General features: G+C 45.1%; 1 protein-coding gene and 1 long non-coding RNA gene across 3 annotated transcripts in view; one reads left to right on the top strand and one right to left on the bottom strand.

Moving 5' to 3' along the window:
- LOC137377149 (uncharacterized) overlaps positions 1-20,012 on the bottom strand; it is a 152,047-nt gene that overhangs the window by 90,438 nt on the left and 41,597 nt on the right. Inside the window, exon 2 of one of the 2 annotated variants that reach the window (XR_010976366.1) lies at positions 6,456-6,529. The exons of the other annotated variant lie outside the window; for it this stretch is intronic. This is a non-coding gene — a long non-coding RNA (uncharacterized lncRNA). The remainder of the gene's footprint in view (positions 1-6,455; positions 6,530-20,012) is intronic. 2 annotated transcript variants of the gene reach the window in all.
- The window catches only part of LOC137377141 (broad substrate specificity ATP-binding cassette transporter ABCG2-like), a 111,471-nt gene that overhangs the window by 71,522 nt on the left and 19,937 nt on the right, over positions 1-20,012 (top strand). Inside the window, exons 9-11 of the mRNA XM_068046501.1 lie at positions 2,335-2,588; positions 7,497-7,579; positions 18,204-18,293. Of these exons, the coding sequence (XP_067902602.1) occupies positions 2,335-2,588; positions 7,497-7,579; positions 18,204-18,293 (427 nt within the window). The remainder of the gene's footprint in view (positions 1-2,334; positions 2,589-7,496; positions 7,580-18,203; positions 18,294-20,012) is intronic.

Genomic DNA, 20,012 nt, shown 5'->3' with positions numbered 1-20,012 from the left:
TTCCCATCTACTCTAATTTTGTTCCATCCAACTTGCTGTCCTGTGTATTACACAATAGTTGTATAAATTGACTTTGCTGTGTTTGTTTTTTCATACTCCCTCAGACTCCTGTGCTCGCTGATCTACATTTGCTCCCAGTTGAGGAACACCTTAATTTAAAATTCTTGCCCTTGTTTACAAATCCCTCAATGGCCTCATTTCTCCCTATCTCTGTAACCTCCTCCAGCCCTACAACCGTCCAAGATCTCTACATTTCTCCAATTCTGATCACTTGAGCATCCCCAATTTTAATGGCGCCACCATTGATGGCCAGGCTTTCAGCTGCCTTGGCCCTGAACTCTGGAATTCTCTCCCTAAACTTCTCCACCTCTCTATCCTTCTCTTTCCTCCTTTAGCTGCTCCTTAAAAGCTACCTCCCTAGTATCTCCTTATGAGTGTCAAATTTTGTTTGATGAAGCACCTTGGGATATTTTACTACTTTAAATGTGTGATATAAACACAAATTGTTGTTGTTGAATGACAAGACAGACAGGCAAAAGCAATTCTGATATCTCATTCGGTGGTTTGTGCCTTGATGTCTTCTCAAAGAATGAGTTCTCCAACCTGAGTTATCTCGGTCCCATGTACTGACTTTAGAAATGTCCTTTATAGCTATCTACTGTCATTTTGGGCTGGATTTTATTCTGGCTACTGGGGTCCCTCTGTCAGTTGATATTTCATGGAGGGCAGGCAATTAACTGCTCACCGTCGGGGCACTGTCCCTTTAAGGGGCGAGCTTCTGCCTCCAGAGGTGCTGACCAATCGGAAGACCAGCAGCTCTGCAGTACCATCAGCGCCACCAGGAGCGCTGGCCACTGCCAGTACTGCAGGTTGGCTCTGCAGTATCGAAGAGAGGAGAAGATTGATGAGGACCCTGGGACAGGTGAGTGGGGTTTGGGTCTCCAGGGCCGGTTAGGCAGGCAGGCCCCAGCGATGGGGTGGCGGGGGGGTTGGTCCTTGATTGCCCCCAAATAAGGGACACCCTCAACCCTGCTTGCCGGCCAGCAGGCTTTACCTGGCGGCATCTCCCCGCAGCAGCACGCCTCTCTGCCTTCTACAAAATTGAGGTGGAGCCAGAAAGAGGCCCTTAAGTGGCCATTAATTGGCTATTTAAAGGCCTGAATTGGCCTGGGGCAGGAAGGCAGTCCTCAGCCTTCCCCAGCCTGGGCAAAATGGCATGGGACCCAGGCAACATCAGGAATGGTGCACCCTGCCATTTCATTTGTTCCCCCACCACCCCACCTCCAAGGGCAGAACAAAATTCCACCCTTTGTGTCTCATTTTCTAAGTGGCTTCTATCATTCAGACGAAACCTCTTTATTCAATGATCACTTTTGAAGAGGAGCATAGCCTACTTCTAGGCACAGGCTCCCTTAATATTGCACAGCCGTAGATCCTGTCTTTTTTGTCAAGGATGGCACTCCTATGGGGGCAGGGACAGGAGCATCATTTTTTTGAAGCTACTCTTTTTTAGTGTCCCCAGATATAGAATCATCATAAAAAGTTAATGGCACAGAAAGAGGCCACTTGGCCCATTGTGTCTGTGCCTGTCTTCCTTACAAACTTCTAACATTTGTAGGGCTAGTTCCTTTTGAGTGGAGCCACATTTATAATAGGCTACAATTTTGTGCAGGAGTGAATCTAATGGTGTCCACTGTTAATTAGCCTTGCCCTTGCCTGTTTAATCGTGTTGATATTTTGCGTGGCAAGTTAAAACTGCAACCTGATGTTGTTGCAGTGAGGAAAACTGGGCATTTGGGACCTGAGTGAATAAGGCAAGCAACTGTGTACCTGCTTAACCAATTAGATGGACGGATTGTGAAATTAACAATGCAGGGACTGAGGAGGAAGTGTAAATTAGAGTGGATGAATTCAATGTCAAATCCGGTACAGAAAGAGAGGGAGAGAAAGATCAGATTAAGAGAAAAATGATTGAATGGAAAAGTAAAAAGAAAAGTTTTAATTTTAAACTTAAAATTTAAAAAAAATCTCCAACAATTAAAACATGAAGGAAAGAGACTCCAGACTTGTAATAGTCAATTTTCTGTGGCAGAGAGGTTGTTTGGCAGTAATTAACACTTAGCACGCTGTTAACAAGGTTCTTAGACTGAAGCGGACACGACTTAACTTTCTGTGGTGAGTTTAGTTCATATCTACCATACAAATACAGTTCATGCATTTCAATGATGAGGGAGACAGGGAAATGCTAATTTTGCGAAGCTAATGGCATTTAAAATTATTTAAATTTAAATGTGATAGGTTTCATTAAATTGTTCATTTTTCTTTCCATCATAGAAATGGCTCTTGATGTATCTGCTTTGAATAAGGGAACTACTATAGCAGAGAAATTAGTAGAGGAATATTCCAAATCTACCTACTACAGTGAAATGCTGTCCAAATTAACCACGCTGTCTCAGGGAAAAAGTAGAGATTCTATGCCAGTTTCTATCAGGATCACATATGCAACATCATTCTGTCACCAACTGAAGTGGGTGACTAAACGATCATTCAAAAACCTCCTCAGGAATCCCCAGGCTTCTATTGCTCAGGTAAAGCTGTATCTCTGCTATTAATGATGAAATTCAAAGTAAAGGAATTGCTCTCATTCCTGTTTTTCTGACTATGTAGAGAACAGGGTTGCAGAGCATTTTACAAAAATAAAGAAGAAAAGAGTTGTATTTATACAGTGCCTTATCAGATCTGCCAGGAAAATACCAAAGCACTTCATATGAATTGCTTTGAACAGTCACTGTTCTTATGTAGGCAAACGTAGTATAGCAAGATCATACAAACAATCAAATCAATGACTTGATTTTTTTTTTGCTGTTTGCAATTGAGGGAGAAACATTGGCTAGAACATTGGGAGAACTCCTTCATTTTCTTTGACTCCGTGGGATCAATTTAACCTCCACTTGGAGAGGCAGGTGACTCCTCACTTCAAAGATCTTGTCAACAGCACACCAGATTCCTCAGTACTGGCACTGAACTGTCACCTTGGATTCTGGGCACAAGTCTCTCCAATGAGGCTTGAACCCACGACCTTCCGAGTTAAGGGGTAAGAGTGCTACCCAATGAGCAAAGTTGGCACTGGTCCCAAGGTAGTTACCGAGCAGATGAGAAGAAGGGAGTGGACAAAAGTACAATCAAATAAAAGAATTGGAAGGAAAATATTAAAGCCTGAAAGGGGGTAACAGTGGTGGAGTTGGAAAGGTAAAGCTGTGTTATTGATGTACATGTGAAACTGACTCATGGTAATGGAAGTTGCTGCTAAGAGGGAGCTTGTAAATCATGAAGAGGGAGGACAAAGGATAGTACCCTGTTGTATGGCAAAGTTGACACTGTGGGTGGGAGGAGCAGCAATGGTAAAACTGGAAGCCAGAAAGGTGTGGGTAGAGAACAGACCATGAGCTGGACTTTGAGATCAATGAATCCTGTAACACAAAGGGAAAAGGAAATACTGGCCAGATTTGTCCTCTTATAGACAAATAGTCCTTTGGTAGTATAGAACTTGAGTATTGCTGAAATTAGAGACATGTTGTCGTAGATTTTTGTCTTGCACTCATCAGGATAATCCGCAAGCATACCAATGCAAGGGAAAACAACAACTTTATACTGTATGAGAAGAGAGTGCTGATTGGTTGGCAAGTGAACTCTGATTGGTAGAGGCGTTGCTATGGAGAATGCACCAGTTTATGGTGACTGATAGTTAGCTGCCAAGCTTTTTTAAAAATTTAAACTAGGCAGCTTGACTCTGGTCAAGGCATTGCCCTGAAGAATGAACCAGCAAATGGCTGTCACTTATTTTGTTTAGCTGAAACAGGTGCAATGTATGTACATATTCTTCCTGTCTGCAAAGAATAGGGCCCTGTGTATTAATATATGTAGTTTCCAGTACGTGCAAATGCACCACACTGTGAGCCCCACTGACGATCTTAAATTGGTTGTCAGTGTAATTCTTAGCACACTGAGAATTATTTAGCAAATGTTGTCCAATCATGGAATCTCATCTAATGTTGGACACTGTGTTTTCAGTTTTGCAAGCATGGACTGGTTGAGTACGACCTGAGAGATCTGCTGAGGGGTTCTCTACTACAGTCTACCACAAATATACCTTCACTGGTCGATACACCAGAAGGATGAGAGGCGATCTAATTGAGACATACGAGATTCTGAAAGGGTTTGATAGGGTAGAAGCTGAGAGATTGTTCCCACTGGTCAGGGAATCTAGAACATGGGGACACAGTGTCAGGAAAAGGGCCAATCATTCAGGACTGAGATGAGGAGAAATTACTAGACTCAAAATGTTGTGAATCTTTGATCTTTAGAATTCTCTACCCCAGAGGGTTTTGGATGCTCCATTATTGAATACATATAAGGCTGGGATAGATAGATTTTTGGTCTCTCAGGGAATCAAGGGATATGGGGAGTGGGCAGGAAAGTGGAATTGAAGCCCAAGTTCAGCCATGATTGTATTGAATGGCGGAGCAGTCTCGATGGGCCATATGGTCTACTCCTGCTCCTATTTCTTGTGTTCTTGTGAATACACGCGTTGGGATTCTTACAGTTCCACGCTCTGTAAGATTGGCCTTATCTGCAACCTCATAAATAGGGCCTGAGCCATTTGCTCACCATGCAAGCTTGATGCTGAAATAGGGCGAATCAAAGGCATCCTGCGTGACAATGGCAACCCTAATCAGATCATTTCTCGCTGTATATCGCGCAAACTTATGAACGGGCCTAAGGCTGTCATTTTCGGCCCTGAAAGTGCCCAGTCTACCTCAGATTACCCTGGAAGGGTAATGTATCCCAAAAATTTGAGCAACAGGTGAAGCTAGCTGTTTCATGCTGCTACTATGCAGTAGCAACACGTGTGGTGTTTGCCACTAACAGGATGCTGCTGTCAAGCCAAAAAGACGTTCTCCCTATCTCACAAATGAGTAATGTGATATGTGAATTTCAATGCCATTGTGATGCAAGGTATATAGATCGTACGTCCCAAAGACTGGTAGATCATATCAAAAAACATGTCCCTTCCGCTGTTCGCAACGGGCAAGGTACAGATGTGATTACGCAATTTCTTTATTTTGAACTCCAATCCACTAGCGTTTGATAAGGTACCACATAAAAGGCTGGTTAACAATTGAGACTCATGGAATAGAAAGGTCAGTGTCCAATTGGATAAAAATTGGCTTAAGGACAGAAAACAGCGAGTCGTAGTAAATGGTTGTTTTTCAGACTGGAGGATGATAGACAGTGGTTTTCCCCAAGGGGCAGTACTGGGACCACTGCTTTTTTTGCTATATATAAATGACTTGGATCTTGGATGTAGAATAGAATCTCAAAATTTGCTGATGCCACTAAACTGAAGGTGTGGCAAACAGTGAGAATGATATGAGCCACTTGCAACAGGACATAGGCTAGCAAAATGGACAGAGAGGTGGCAGATGGAATTTAATACTGACAAGTGTGAGGTGATGCATTTTGGCAGAAGGAATTGGGAGAGACAATATATACTTAATGGCATAGTTTTGAAGAGTGCAGGAACAGAGGAACCTGGGGGTTCATGTGCATTGATCTTTGAAGGTGGCAGGACATATTAAGAGAGTGTTTAGCAAAGCATATGGGATCCTGGGCTTCATAAATAGAGGCATTGAGTACAAAAGCAGGGAAGTTATGCTGAATCTTTATAAAGTTCTGGTTAGGCCCCAACTAGAGTATTGTATCCAGTTCTGGTCACCACACTTTAGGAAGGATGTGAGGGTCCTTGAGAAGGTGCAGAGGCAATTCACCAGAATGGTTCCAGGGATGGGGGATTTTAGTTACAAGGTAGTTTGGAAAAGCTGGGTTTGGTCTCCTTTGAACAAAGGAGATTGAGGGGAGATTTGATAGAATTGTATAAGATTATGGCAGGTTTAGATAAGTTAGACAAGGAAAAACTGCTCCCATTAATGAATAGTACAAGAAATATGGGACACAGATTGAAGGTTTTAGGCTAGAGATAAAGGGGGAATGTGAGGAAGCACTTTTTTACACAGCAGATGGTAATGACCTGGAACTCGCTGCCCACAAAGATGATGGAAGTGGAGACGATCAATGACTTTAAAAGAAAATTGCATGGCCACTTCAAGGAAATAGACTTGCAGGGCTTACGGGGATCGAGTGGGGGAGTGGGAGTGACTGAATAGCTCCATGGAGATCCAGCTTGGATTTGATGGGCCGAATGTTCTCCTTCTGTGCCGCAAATGATTCTATGACTTTGACTGTAGTAAGCCGTGAATGGATCTTTTGGCTGAATTTTTATTTCTCGGTGGAATGTATTTTTGTTGAACATTTTGAATTGTTTAAATGTTTCTCACTGTTTATTTACCGTCAAACCTTTTAATCTACTTACCTAATCAACCTTTGCCAGCTCTCACCTCATAACTGTGTTCCTTGTTGGCAGTGCTGTCTGACTCCGAGGTATAGAATATTTATCCCTCAAACAACCATCCTATAAAAACAGATTAAAATGCCCATGATCCTATTGCTGTTTACAGGAGCTTGCTACACGCAAATTGGCTGCTGTGTTTCCCGACTACAGCAACTGCACTTCAAAAAGTGCTGTGAAGTGCTTTGGGATATCCTGAGCTTGTGAAAGGGGCTATAGAAATGCAAGTCTTTCTTTCAGTTTAGCACTCTCCTCGCATCAACACTGAATTGAGGACTGACTGATTTTAGTACCAGCAGTCTACTATCCTCTTTGTTTGACTTTAAATGTCATAATTTAAAAGTGCCATGGCCCTTTGTAATACAGTAGCTATATATCACTTTCATTGCAATGAATTCATGCAGCAACATGGTGATATTTCTGTAGTGCAGTCTTTTGATGCAGTTTGCAATACTGCATTTAGTGTTTGGCAAGCACAGGCAAAAGGTTTAATGGATGCTTTTTCAGAAAGAGTTTCTCCAATGATGGCACCTCATGTCTTGCATAACGTTGGCCAATGTTTCTGCACATTTCTGCTTTCCTTCCTAATTAAAAACCCTGGGAAACAAGCTAGAGAGTCTAGGAAGGCTCCTGATTCCATTTTCAATTGTGTTTCGTTTGACGTGGAGGGTGGGGAGCACTGAGGCAAACTGTAGAACTCTCTAAGTCCCATTGTAGGTTAGAGAAGGTCAATCTACTGCAGTTCCTGCTCCTGATGGGCTATCCATTGGTAAGTGTTTGGCATTGTCATCAAGCTAATGTGGGATCAGGATCAGCTGTGTGCTTCCAGAGCTCTTTGTTTTGGCTTAAGCATGGAGAATGGCCACTTGTGTGAGGTAGCAGAAGGCAACCCATGCTGGTGGAACCATGTACTCCACCAAGAAGTCATATATTCTTCAGCAGAGAAAATGGGTGGAAAAATAAGAACTTGGAAGGGGTATACCATCTTGAAATGTTTTATTGTTCTAACCAATTTTGCTTATTTCATTAGCTGCTGGTTTCACTTATCCTGGGGCTGATCGTGGGAGCCATATTTTTTGGAGTGCAAAATGATACGACAGGACTTCAGAACAGGTTAGTACAGCTTCTAGAGTCCATCACTTAATGGAAAATTCTAAGTTCCTAAGAACATGAATAAGATGACTGGCTAGCATAACAACAATAATGTGCATTTATAAAGCCCCTGCAATGTAGTAAAATGTCAGTGCTTTATAGCAGCATTATCAAACAAAACCTGACATTGAGCCACTACTTTAATCCTTTAGTTTATTGACCATGATTAAATTAACAGTATAATCTTCTCAATTAGCTGTGATCTTTTTAAAAATGCAATCTTACAAATTTAAGCTTCATTGAGAAAATGTATAACTCTTGTGCACTGGTTAGGATTGGGAGCTTTCACCACTGTTGCCCAGATTCGATTCCATGTCAGGGAATTAATTTTGTTCTGCTAAACCTGTATAAAACACTAGTTTGGCCACAGGTGGAGTATAGAGCTGCATTTTCACAGCCCAGTGAAGACAGGGTTGGAGGTGGAGGGGGCTGGGAAAAGTGGAGGGAACTGCATTGGGATGGCACTCTGAAGAATTCCTGCTGTCAGGGAATTTTCCCAGGGTTGGGTTGGTAATAGGATTAGTTGCCCAGTCCATGGGAGCAGGAATCTATTTGGAGTGGTTAGGGCCCCAATTAAGGGCGATTTTGCAGCATCATTGGAATTTTCTCACCCGCGGAGCATCCCCTGCTGCTTGTAGGGATCGCCAGCTCATTGGAAGTGGCATCCCTGTGGCAAGTGGGGGTCCATGGGAGCAGAAGGCTCCATGCCCCAATGACCGGGCTGGGTGGATAAAAAGCAGCAATCGTGGCTGTGTCCAATCCTGCAGAGGGTTTTCCCCCTCCGTCCCAGTGACCCAACTAGCTTTGGTAGTCTTTCGTACAGCCCTTCTGTGTTGACCAGTGATGGTACCTCCATGTTGAGATGCCCTCATGGTCCCCGACCTGCCTCATTAGTGTCCAACTCTCCCTGTGGGGCTGCCGGCCCACTGATTGAACCTTGGGGACCCATCCGCTATTCTTAATAGGTCAGTGAGTGCAGAAGCAGCCACTTAGGAGGTTACCTCCCTGAAGTTAGCACCGCTGGTCTCGCTGCATAAAAAAAATATTTCCTCACTTCACTTCTGGTTCTTTTGCCAATCACCTTAAATCTGTGCCTATTGGTTATTGACCTATCAGCCATTTGAAACAGTTTCTCTATTTGTTCTAACTAAACCCTTCATGATTTTAAATACCTCCATCAAATTTTTTCTTAATCTTCTTTGCTCTAAGGAGAAAATCCCAGCTACTGCATCTCTCCATATAACTTTAATCCCCATCCCCGGAACTATGCTACTCCCATTTGGTCCCGATGTCGCGAAAATGCCGCCCGTTTGACTGGATTTTATCTTAGGCGGACGAGAATTTGCCACCGACGTAAAAGTTGGTGGCAAACCCGTTTCCACCTAGCTCAGGGATCCGTTCTGCATTTAATGGGTCCCCGGGCTTTAATTGTTCCGTGGGACTTCCACCTGCTTGAGGGAGGAGGTCCTGCTTCAGTGAGCTGCCAGCAACGCCACCGGTGGCCACTGCTGGGACTGCAGCCCAGCTGACGACATGGAGCCAGGAGTGAAGGTAAGTTGGGCATGCCTCACCAGGGGATCGATCGTGCTCTCATGAGGCTAGGGTGGTCGTTTGGGGGGAGGGGGGCTTGGGTCCCGGGGGTGGGTTGGGAGGTGGGGGTGGCCCTCAATCGAGCACTCTGTGACTGACTGCCATGGCCGGCAGCTATTGCTGGGCGGCCTTTCACTTCCGCAGCACACCCGCTTGCCACGGGTAAAATACCCGTGGGGGCGGGTGAGGGCTGTTAAGTGGCCACTTAAGGGACTTGATTGGCCTCAGGCAGGTGGGCCGTTCTCCCCCACTCGACCATAAAGTTGGCCAGAGGCGGGTGCATGGTGGGAAGGCCTCCCGGAGCCTCCTGCTCAATTTTACGCCGCCCCCACGCCAACATCTGACCCACTGGGGCGGTGTAAAATACAGCCCATTGTGTCTAATTCTGGGCATCACATTTTAGGAAGGATGTTAAAGGCTCTAGAGACTATACAGAAGAGTTTAGGAGCACAGTTCTGGGGATGAGGATTACAGTTACATAGAGAGACTGGAGTAGCTGGGATTTTCTTCTTAGAGCAGAGAAGGTCAAGAGAAGATTTGATGTCTGTGTTTAAAAATAGATCAAATAGAGAAACTTCCCAATGGCTGATAAGCAGAGGGCACAGATTTAAGGTGATTGGCAAAAGAACCAGAAGTGAAATGAGGAAAAACGTTTTTTCTGCAACAAGTGTTTCGGATTTGGAATGCACTACCTGAGGGTATGGTGGATACAGATTCAATAGTAGCTTTCCAAAGTGAAATGTATAAATACTTAAAGGGGAGAAAATTGTCAGGATATGGGGAAAGAGTAGCAAGAGGGAAGTGGAACTAACTGATTTGCTCTTTGAAAGAGCCGGCACAGACTTGATGAGCCAGATTGCCTCCTTCTGTGCTGTTATTTTTGGATTCTGTGAGCTCTGTTCCACATCTCTCACATTTAATCTTGTATCTCTGGCCCCTCATTTTTGATTCCTCAACTACTGGGATTGGCTAGATCTGAATCAGTAATATAAACAGTAAAAAGTGGCCCCAGAACGGAACCCTGTGGGATTATACTACTCATCTAACTGTTCTGGGAAAAAAAGGCCATTAAGCCCTAAACAGCCTTGTCAGTGGGTGGGCAGAGATTTCGGGCCCTGCAGAGGTCAGGAACAGTGGCAGAAGGGGCTTGGAAATACTGACAACTTCCACCATGCTAGTTTCCCGACCCCATTCCCAGCCTGGCCATTTTAGGGAAGGTAGTTTTGGGGCTTGGCATGGCCCCAATAGGTCGTCAGTTAATTAGGCTCACAAAGAGCTTTGTTAAAAGGCAGTTAAAAGAGGCCAATTGGGATTTTTCAGTCTGCTTCCAATTTCCCAATGTGACAGGAGACAGTTTAACTACTTGGAGGCGGGTACCCAGCAGCAGGCCAAAGGGCCAGCACTCCAGGCAGGCCTACAGGCTCTCCCTGCCTGCGGGTGCAGCCAAAGGCTGCCCTGTAGAGGGATTCACCAATTCCGCCCACCCACCACCATCAACAGTGGCGGCCCGGCCACTTTTTCTTTTTGTTATTTTAATTTTTTTTAAAGTTGGTGAGAGGGAACCTTCCTGTTGAAGCACCCTCTCAGTTACTTACCCTCTACTGCAGCCTGTTGCTCATCTTAAGTTGGAAGGCCTCTGATTGGCCCTCCAGCCTTCAGAACCTACCTGCTGCCCTTAATTGTACAGGGAACCTGTCTCCATGCCAATTAAAGGGGCACCCCAGCCAAAATCCCAGAGTAATTGTTTTCCCCCAGAAGCGGTTTCAGATCATGGAAATATTCCCAACTCATTCATCCCAGCGTCACTCTCACCTCAGTCAGAAGGTCATGGGTTCAAGTCCCACTCCAGGGATTCGAGCAGAAAAATCTTTGCTGACACTCCAACGCACTGTCTGAGCTGCTGTCTTTTGGATGAGACTTTAAACCAGGTCCCCACCTGCTCTCTCTGAATGTAAGATCCCATGGCACTATTTCAAAGAAGAGCAGGGGAGTGCTCCTCTGTGTCATGGCCAATATTTATCCCCCAACCAATATCACTTTAAAAAAAGGGTCATCTGATCATTATCACATTGCTGTTTGTGGGAATTTGCTATGCACAAATGGGCTGTTGCATTTCCTACAACAGTGACTACACTTTCAATTTAATTAGCTGCCAATTGCTTTGGGACATCCTGAAATCAGGCTTTTTTTTTTTGGATGGGCACTTGAGGGAACTAAACTGAATGGTCTCCTTCTGTGCAGTAAATACTCTATGATGCTACAAGGCCGGATAGAAACACAAGTCTTTCTTTCATACTGGTTTCTCCCTTCTAACCAAATTTGCTCTTCTCCATAGAAGATGATGGGATGAGGTTTGATTTGAACAAAATGAGGAAATAGAAACAAAAGATCCTAAATTACAATTGCCATTCTATTTGCAAATTGATTAAACATGAGAGAATTAGAACAGAGGCAGAAGAGACTTCTTCACCTACAGAGTTCATGGAACCTTAGGCTGGGATTTTATGTGGCCCTCTGAGTCGGGTGGGGGGGGAGCGCATGGGGTATCCCGATGGGTGGTAGGGGGCAGATGCCCCATCACCTCCCTTCACCAAGTGATCTTCCCAGTGGCGGGATAGGCCGACGGCAGAGGCCAATTGAGGCCCTTAAGTAACCTATTAATGCCAATTAGGGGCCTCTTCCCGCTGCCACTGGGATCTTGCCGGGGCATGGGTTGGGGGGAGATGGTGGCAGTAGGTCCCTTCTCCTGGGCAAACTGTAGCCACTGAGGAACCCAATGGGAACCACTTTACCCCTACCTCCTCCAAGATCCCCCACTCCCTGGACTGCACGACCATCCCCCCGCTGCCTCACTTACCTGAGGTCTGGGGCTCCAGCACTGGACCTGAGTCCGAGGCTTCTGGAGTACCAGCAGTGGCCACTGCTCCCGGTGGCACTGCTGAGCTGCCAGCCCTCTGATTGACCGGCAGCTCTTAGGGCGGGATCATCGTCTTTAGAGGGACAAGGATCCCGGCTCCTGAAACCTCGATTTAAAAAGACCAGAGGATCGCTCCGGGGGTGGGCACGAAAAGGCAGAGGCTGGCTTTCCCCAGCCTTCTCAGCCGGGTGCCGGGAGCACAGAAGAAGGCCATTCGGCACATTAAGTCTATGCTGGCTATTTTGAACAGCAAACCAGTTAGTCCCAATTAAAAGGGCCACTAATGTGGCAAATGGAAATGTCAGACTTGATGTTATTATGAGGTTAAGGCACAGGATGGTTTTGCTCTGTATCCAACCTAGTTTATACCTGATGTGAGACAGCAGCAACAAGCTGGTGGCAGTCTCTTGTTATCAAACTGACTTTACTGAAGGTTAACCGCTGGTCTTAAAAGAAATCTGAACATGTTCAGCCTGGAGTAGAAATTGACTGATGGCTTTGGGAATTGATATCACAAGGACATTGTAAAGGCTTTTGTATATCCTTGTGATGAGTTGGCCTTGGGGGCTCCGCATCTTGGCTTACTTGTCAACCGTGTCAATTAATAAATTTGAAACTCGTATGATTGACAATATGTTTGGCTGCTAAGAAATGCATTCTTCTTAAACCTGCTGAATATACTAACAGTAGCCATTCATTAATGTCATTAGATAGGACTTCCTATCTGTGATTACCTATCTGTAATTACCTGCCTCTGATTACCTATCTGTGAGATATTCCTACACTCAGCAGCATTGAATCTTGACTAAGATCAAACTGATTTGGACGATGTTTTTGCGATTATTTTCTATTCAGGTGTCCAATCTTTGTATATTGCTGCATAGTTTAATATCTTAAGCTCTCCCTATTGTAATACATCAAAATTGTATTACTGGATGATTAGTTCTATTGGCAAAAATATTGTCTGTTATTAAGCTGTTTTACATTTGGATTTACCCTCTTGTTTTATTACCCCTAGACCCGACTATTCCAATGTTCTCCTGACCGGCCTCCCACATTCTACCCTCCATAAACTTAGAGTCATAGAGTTTTACAGCACAGAAACAGGCCCATCGGCCCAACATGCCTGTGCCGACCATCAAGCACCCGTCCTAACTAATCCCACTTCCCCGCACTTGGCCTGTAGCCTTGTATGTTATGGCGTTTCAAGTGCTCATCCAAATACTTCTTGAATGTCGTGAGTGTTCCTGCTTCTACCATCCCTTCAGGCAGTGTTTCCCGGATTCCAACCACCCTCTGGGTAAAAAAATACTTCCTCAACTCCCCTCTAAACCCCCTGCCCATTACCTTAAATCCCTAGTTATTGACCCCTCTGCTAAGGGAAAAGTTTCTTCCTATCTATCCTATCAATGCCCCTCATAATTTTGTATACCTCAATCAGGTCCCTCCTCAGCCTTCTCCGCTCCAAGGAAAACAATCCCAGCCTATCCAGTCTGTCTTCATAGCTGAAATGCTCCAGCCCAGGCAACATCCTGGTGAATCTCCTCTGCACCCTCTCCATTGCAATTGCATCCTTCCGATAGTGTAGCGACCGGAACTGTACACAGTACTCTCGGTCTTATACTCTATGCCTCGGCCAATAAAGGCAAGTATCCTGTATGCCTTCCTAACCACCTTATCAACCTATGTTGCTGCCTTCAGTGATCTATGGACAAGCACCCCAAGGTCCTTCTGAACCTCTGTACTCCCAAGGGTCCTACCATCCATTGTATATTCCCTTGCCTTGTTAGTCCTCCCAAAGTGCATCACCTCACACTTCTCAGGATTAAACTCCATTTGCCACTGCTCCGCCCATCTCACCAGCCCATCTATATCGTCCTGTAATCTAAGGCTTTCCTCCTCACTATTCACGACACCACCAATTTTCGTATCGTCTGCGAACTTACTGATTATACCTCCCATATTCACGTCAAAATCATTAATGTACACTACAAACAGTAAGGGTCCCAGCACCGATCCCTGCGGTACACCACTGGTCACAGGCTTCCAATCGCAAGAACAACCCTCTACTATCACCCTCTGCCTCCTTCCACTAAGCCAATTTTGAATCCAATTTGCCAAATTGCCCTGGATCCCATGGACTTTTACTTTTCTAAACCAATCTCCCATGCGGAGCCTTATCAAAAGCCTTACTGAAGTCCATATAGACCACTTCAACTGCACTACCCTCATCCACACCTCTAGTCACCTCCTCAAAAAATTCAATCAAATTTGTTAGACACGATCTTCCCCCTGACAAAGCCATGCTGACTATCCCTGATTAATCCCTGCCTCTCCAAGTGGAGATTAATCCTGTCTCTCAGAATTTTTTCCAATAATTTCCCTACCACTGATGTTAGACTCACCGGCCTGTAATTACCTGGTTTATCCCTGCTACCCTTCTTGAATAATGGTAACACATTTGCTGTCCTCCAATCCTCTGGTACCTCTCCTGTGGCCAGAGAGGATCTGAAAATTTGTGTCAGAGCTCCCGCTATCTCCTCCCTTGCCTCACATAGCAGCCTGGAATACATCTCATCTGGGCCTGGGGATTTATCCACCTTTAAGCCTGCTAATACAGCTAATACTTCCTCCTTTTCAATGCTAATTTGATCAAGTATATCACAGTTCCCTTCCCTGATCACTACACCTACGTCGTCCCTCTCCATAGTGAACACAGATGAAAAGTAATTGTTCAAAACTTCACCTATGTCCTCCAGCTCCACACACACATTGCCTGTTTGATCCCTAATAGGTCCCACATTTTCCCTGGTTATCCTTTTGTTCCTAACATACTGATAAAACGCCTTGGGATTTTTCTTTATCGTGTCTGCCAGTGATTTTTCGTGCCCCCTCTTCGCTCTCCTAATTACTTTTTTAAGTACTCCCCTACACTTTCTATACTCCTCTAGAGCCTCCGCTGTTCTCAGCGCTCTGAATCTGCCATACGCCTCCTTTTTTTCCTTATCCAATCCTCTATATCCCTTGACATCCAGGGTTCCTTGACCTGTTGCTCCTACTCTTCACCTTTACAGGAACATGCTGCATCTGAACCCTCACAATTTCCTTTCTAAATGACTCCCACTGGTCTGATGTGGACTTTCCTTTACAAAGCTGCTCCCAGTTCACTTTGGCCAGATCCTGTTTTATCATATTGAAATCGGTCTTCCCCCAATTCAGTACTCTTATTTCCGGTCCCTCTATGTCCTTTTCCATAACAACCTTAAATCTTAGAGTTATGGTCACTATCTCCGAAATGCTCCCCCACAGACACTTCTACCACTTGTCCTGCTTCATTCCCTAGGATTAAGTCCAATACCACCCCTCCGCTTGTAGGACTATGTATGTGCTGGCTCAAAAAGCTCTCCTGAACGCACTTGAAGAATTTTGTCCCCTTTAACCTTTTTGCACTCATACTATCCCCTCTAATAAAGGGGAAGTTGAAATCCCCTACTATTATTATCCTATTATTATTGCACCTCTCTGAGATTTGCCGACCTATCTGCTCCTCTACCACTGCCTGACTGTTTGGAGGCCTGTAGTACACTCCCAGCCAAGTAATAGCCCCCTTTTTTGTTTTTAAGTTCTACCCATATGGCCTCATTAGAGGAACCTTCTAAGATAACATCCCTCCTTACTGCAGTAATTGACTCCTTGATCAACAGTGCAATGCCACCTCCTCATTTACCCCCTCCCCTATCACGTCTGAAGATTCTATACCCTGGGATATTAAGCTGCCAGTCCTGACCTTCCCTCAGCCATGTCTCAGTAATAGCAATAATGTCATATTCCCATGTGTTAATGCCCTCAATTCATCTGCCTTACTAGTAAGACTCCTTGCATTAAAATAGATATAATCCAGTTTTGCATTATTTGTCTGAGCCTTAACAGGTCTACATTTACTTTGTCCTCTGGACTGACATGGTTTCACATTTATATTTGATTGTACATCACCCCCTACTGTGCTTCCACTCTGTATCCCATCCCCCTGCCAAACTAGTTTAAACCCCCGCGCCCCCACCCCCCGCCCCCCACCAACAGCACTAGCAAACCTCCCAGCAAGGATGCTGGTCCCATTCTGGTTCAGGCGCAACCCATCCATCTTAAACAGATCCCACCTTCACCAGAAACAGGCCCAGTGATCCAAGAATCTAAAGCCCTCCCTCCTGCACCATCTCCCCAACCTTGCATTCATCTGCTCTAACCTCCTATTCATATACTCACTAGCCCATGGTACCAGAAGAAACCCAGAGATTACAACCTTTGAAGTCCTACTTTTTAATCTGCTGCCTAGCTCCCTAAATTCTTTTTGCAGGACCTCATCCCTCTTTCTACCTATGTCATTGGTACCAATGTGGACCATGACCTCTGGCTGTGCACCCTCACGCTCCAGAATACTCTGTAACCGCTCGGTGATATCCAAGACCCTTGCACCAGGGAGGCAACATACCATCCTGGAATCACATCTGTGACCACAGAAACACCTATCTGTTCCTCTAACCATAGAATCCCCTACCACTACTGCCCTCTTGTCCCTTTTTCTCCATCCCAGCACAGCTGAGTCAGCCATGATATTCCGATTATGACTCTCAGTGCATTCTCCAGAGGGACCCTCTCCATCATTGGTACTCAGAACTGAATACCGGTTAGAAAGTGGGAGGTCCTCTGGAGACTCCTGCACTACCTGCCCTGACTTCTTTGTCCGTCCGGCATCCACCCAGTCACCCCCCGACATTGCTCGCCTAGGCACCAGCTTGACTACCTCCTGAAACATGCCATCCACGTAGTCCTCCACCTCGCAGGTGCTTCACAGTGACTCCAGCCGCCGCTCGAGCTCCGAAACCCGAAGCTCAAGCTTCTGCAACCGGAGACACTTTCTACAAACGTGTTCACCAAGGTCACATGGCACTTCCACGAATTCCCACATTGCACAGGAGGTACATTCCGCTTGGCCAAGCTGCTCCGCCATTACTTACTTTTACATTGAGGAAAAAAAAACTTGCCAGTGTAATAACTTACCAGCTATTTACAATCAACTTTTATCCCCTGTACCTTTGAGGCTGAGAAAGAAAAAGACCAAAGAGCACCTTCCACCACCCCCAGCCAATGAAAATACCCACATTTAACTTACAGCCTCACTCCATGCAAACAACACTAGTATAGCCAGTAAATACTAAAAAAATTTACCGATAGCTATCCTAGGGCTTTAGTTTAAAAGGAACCTCTTTTTTTTTTAACTCCAATCAATCACAGTTATCCCCAGGCAATAATAGGTGCCGCCCACTGACCAATCAGTGCCCAGAATTTCAGTGATGACACTAATCTGTTTTTCTAAAACTATATCCAAACAGAGCGCGCGCAAGAACAGAGAGTGTGCCGTCCCCGGACGTCAGGTAGCTGAAGGGGCCTTGAGCTCCGCTCTTTATTTATAGGTTTACAGCCCTGTTCCTTTCAGGTCCGCCACCGCCCCGGACGTCAGGTAGGGCTTGAGCTCATCCAAAACTCTGCTGCCTGTTTCCTAACTTAACCAAGTCTCATTCACCCATCACCCATCTGCTTGGTGATCTACATTGTCTCCCAGTCAGGCAGCACCTCAATTTTAACATTCTCCTCCTCATTGTCAGCTCTCTCCATGGCCTCACCCCTCCCTCTCTCCGTTATCTCCTACAACCTTCTGAGATCTCTGCGCTCCCCAAATCTGGCCTCTGGTGCTTCCATATTTCCTGTGCCGCACCATTGGCAGCTATGCTTTCAGCTGGCTAGACTCTAAGCTCTGGAATTCCCTCCATAAACCTCTCCGCCTCTCTCTCCTCCTTTAAATCGCTCCTTAAAACCAACCTCCTTGACAAAGCTTTTGGTCATATGTTCTAATATCCCTTTATGAGGCTTGCTGTCAGATATTGTCTGATAATCACTCCTGTGGAACAGCTTGGGACACTTTAATATGTTAAAGGCACTATATAAATAGAAGTTGTTGTTGATGTTACACTGGGAAAATATAAGCAACATCCTCTCATGATCATTTCTCCTTTCTTACAGAGTAGGTGCAATGTTTTTCCTGACCACCAACCAGTGTTTTAGCAGCCTATCGGTCATTGATCTGTTTATCACAGAAAAGAAGATTTTCATGTAGGTGATAACTTCAACTTTTCAGATTTTACATTTCCTCATTAATGCCTAACCCCTTTTTGTCTGTAATTAGAATTGTGAGGGAAATCTGTTTGCAGCTGACATTCAGTATTGAAACTTTTAGCAATAGCTTAAAGATGTACTCCTAATACTTTGGGGGGAATTTTATGCTGTCCCCTGTGGCAAGTTTGGAGGCGGGACAGCATAAAACCGGATGGGATGGCAGTGGGTGGTGGGTCCCTGCCACATTCTAGCCTCTCCAATATTTAGTCCAGGGTGAGAAGGCCTGTGAACAGCCTTCTTAGTGTCTGAGCGAGGAACCTGGCATCAGGAAGGGGAAGGCCCGCTGAGAGCCACCCCTCTGCCCTTACTACCGACCCCTTTACAGCCCCATCCCCCGTGAGCCACCTCCTCCTGTCCTGCGCTGCTGAGTTAAAGAGCTGCCGACCTCTGATTGGCCTCTGAGGGTGGGACTCCCGTTGCCGGGGTCCTTGAGGCCATGGAAGCCCTGCTGCTGTGCCTAATTGGCACTAGATTGGGCAGGTCTCCCACAGAAGAGGCAACGCCGGGTTCTCGGCGTCACTTTTGCTGGCTGTTGATACCCCCTCCACTGGGATAAAATCCCGACCAAATGTGGGCAAGGAACCCTGCATTTTGGGATTAAAATCATACAATTATGTAGTGAATTTTTTGATTACATTAGGCTCCTTCATTTTTGAAATTGAAATTTTAATTTAATCTACTTATTGTTTTACACCACCAAATTATTATTCCTTACATTGAACAAATCACTGTTACGACCAAGGCAAGAGTAATGCACTGTTAATTCAGTCCCACTACCCCACAGGTCACAGCACATTAGTAAAGTTTCCTACCTAATGGAAAATAGCCAAATTAAACACTCTATTTGTTCCCCAGAATAAAGCATACACAATAATGAGATAAATCTATATATATGAAAAGATTATATGATTTCATAACTACTTATTCTTCCTAACCCTCATGCACACACACATACATTCAAAAACCAGTTAACTGGGGAAAAAGGATGTGTTGATTTTACAACAGTTTCTTAGGAATAATAAAATAATTGGTTGTCACGGTCTGGTAGGATATTTCCGGATCGGTGAGGTGTCCCAGAGTCAATTAGTTGGATGCCACTCGCAGTCTCTCCTGGCGAGGTTAATGAACAGTCTGTGATGGGTAGGCGTTCAAGGCAATTCGTCTGCAGCAGGCTTCACACAAAGTCTTTCATCAGGGGTGCAGAAACAGGTGTCAGTTCTCAAACTCAATGCAAAAGCCCCTTTTTAAAAAATGCAAGATTTCTGCCAGTTCAGGACTTCTTCAAACATAGGATGCAACTTGATGCAGAGACTCGCAGCTTAATGCAGAGGTTCTTCAGAGACCTGAGGCAACAGTAATCTGCCACACCCGAAATACAAGGCTTCCTCTCTCCAGACACAGACACAACAGCAAGGGTTTAGCTCCCAGATATCAGATAAGCATGGAGCTAATGGGAGGAAAGATCTTGTAACAGTCTGTATCACGAGGGACAAAGTATTTGACAAACTAATGGGACTAAAGGTAGACAAGTTGCCAGGACCTGATGGCCGACATCCAAGGATTTTAAAGGACGTGGCTGCAGAGATAGTGGAGGCGTTGGCCAAAATATTCTAGAATTCACTGGATTCCAGGAGAGTCCTAGGGGTTTGGAAAACC

The sequence above is a fragment of the Heterodontus francisci genome, chromosome 1, assembly GCF_036365525.1.
Source record: "Heterodontus francisci isolate sHetFra1 chromosome 1, sHetFra1.hap1, whole genome shotgun sequence".
In the NCBI taxonomy this organism is placed as follows: domain Eukaryota; kingdom Metazoa; phylum Chordata; class Chondrichthyes; order Heterodontiformes; family Heterodontidae; genus Heterodontus; species Heterodontus francisci.
Note: the sequence above shows the minus strand (reverse complement) of the source record. Positions and strands in the feature narration are given on the sequence as shown.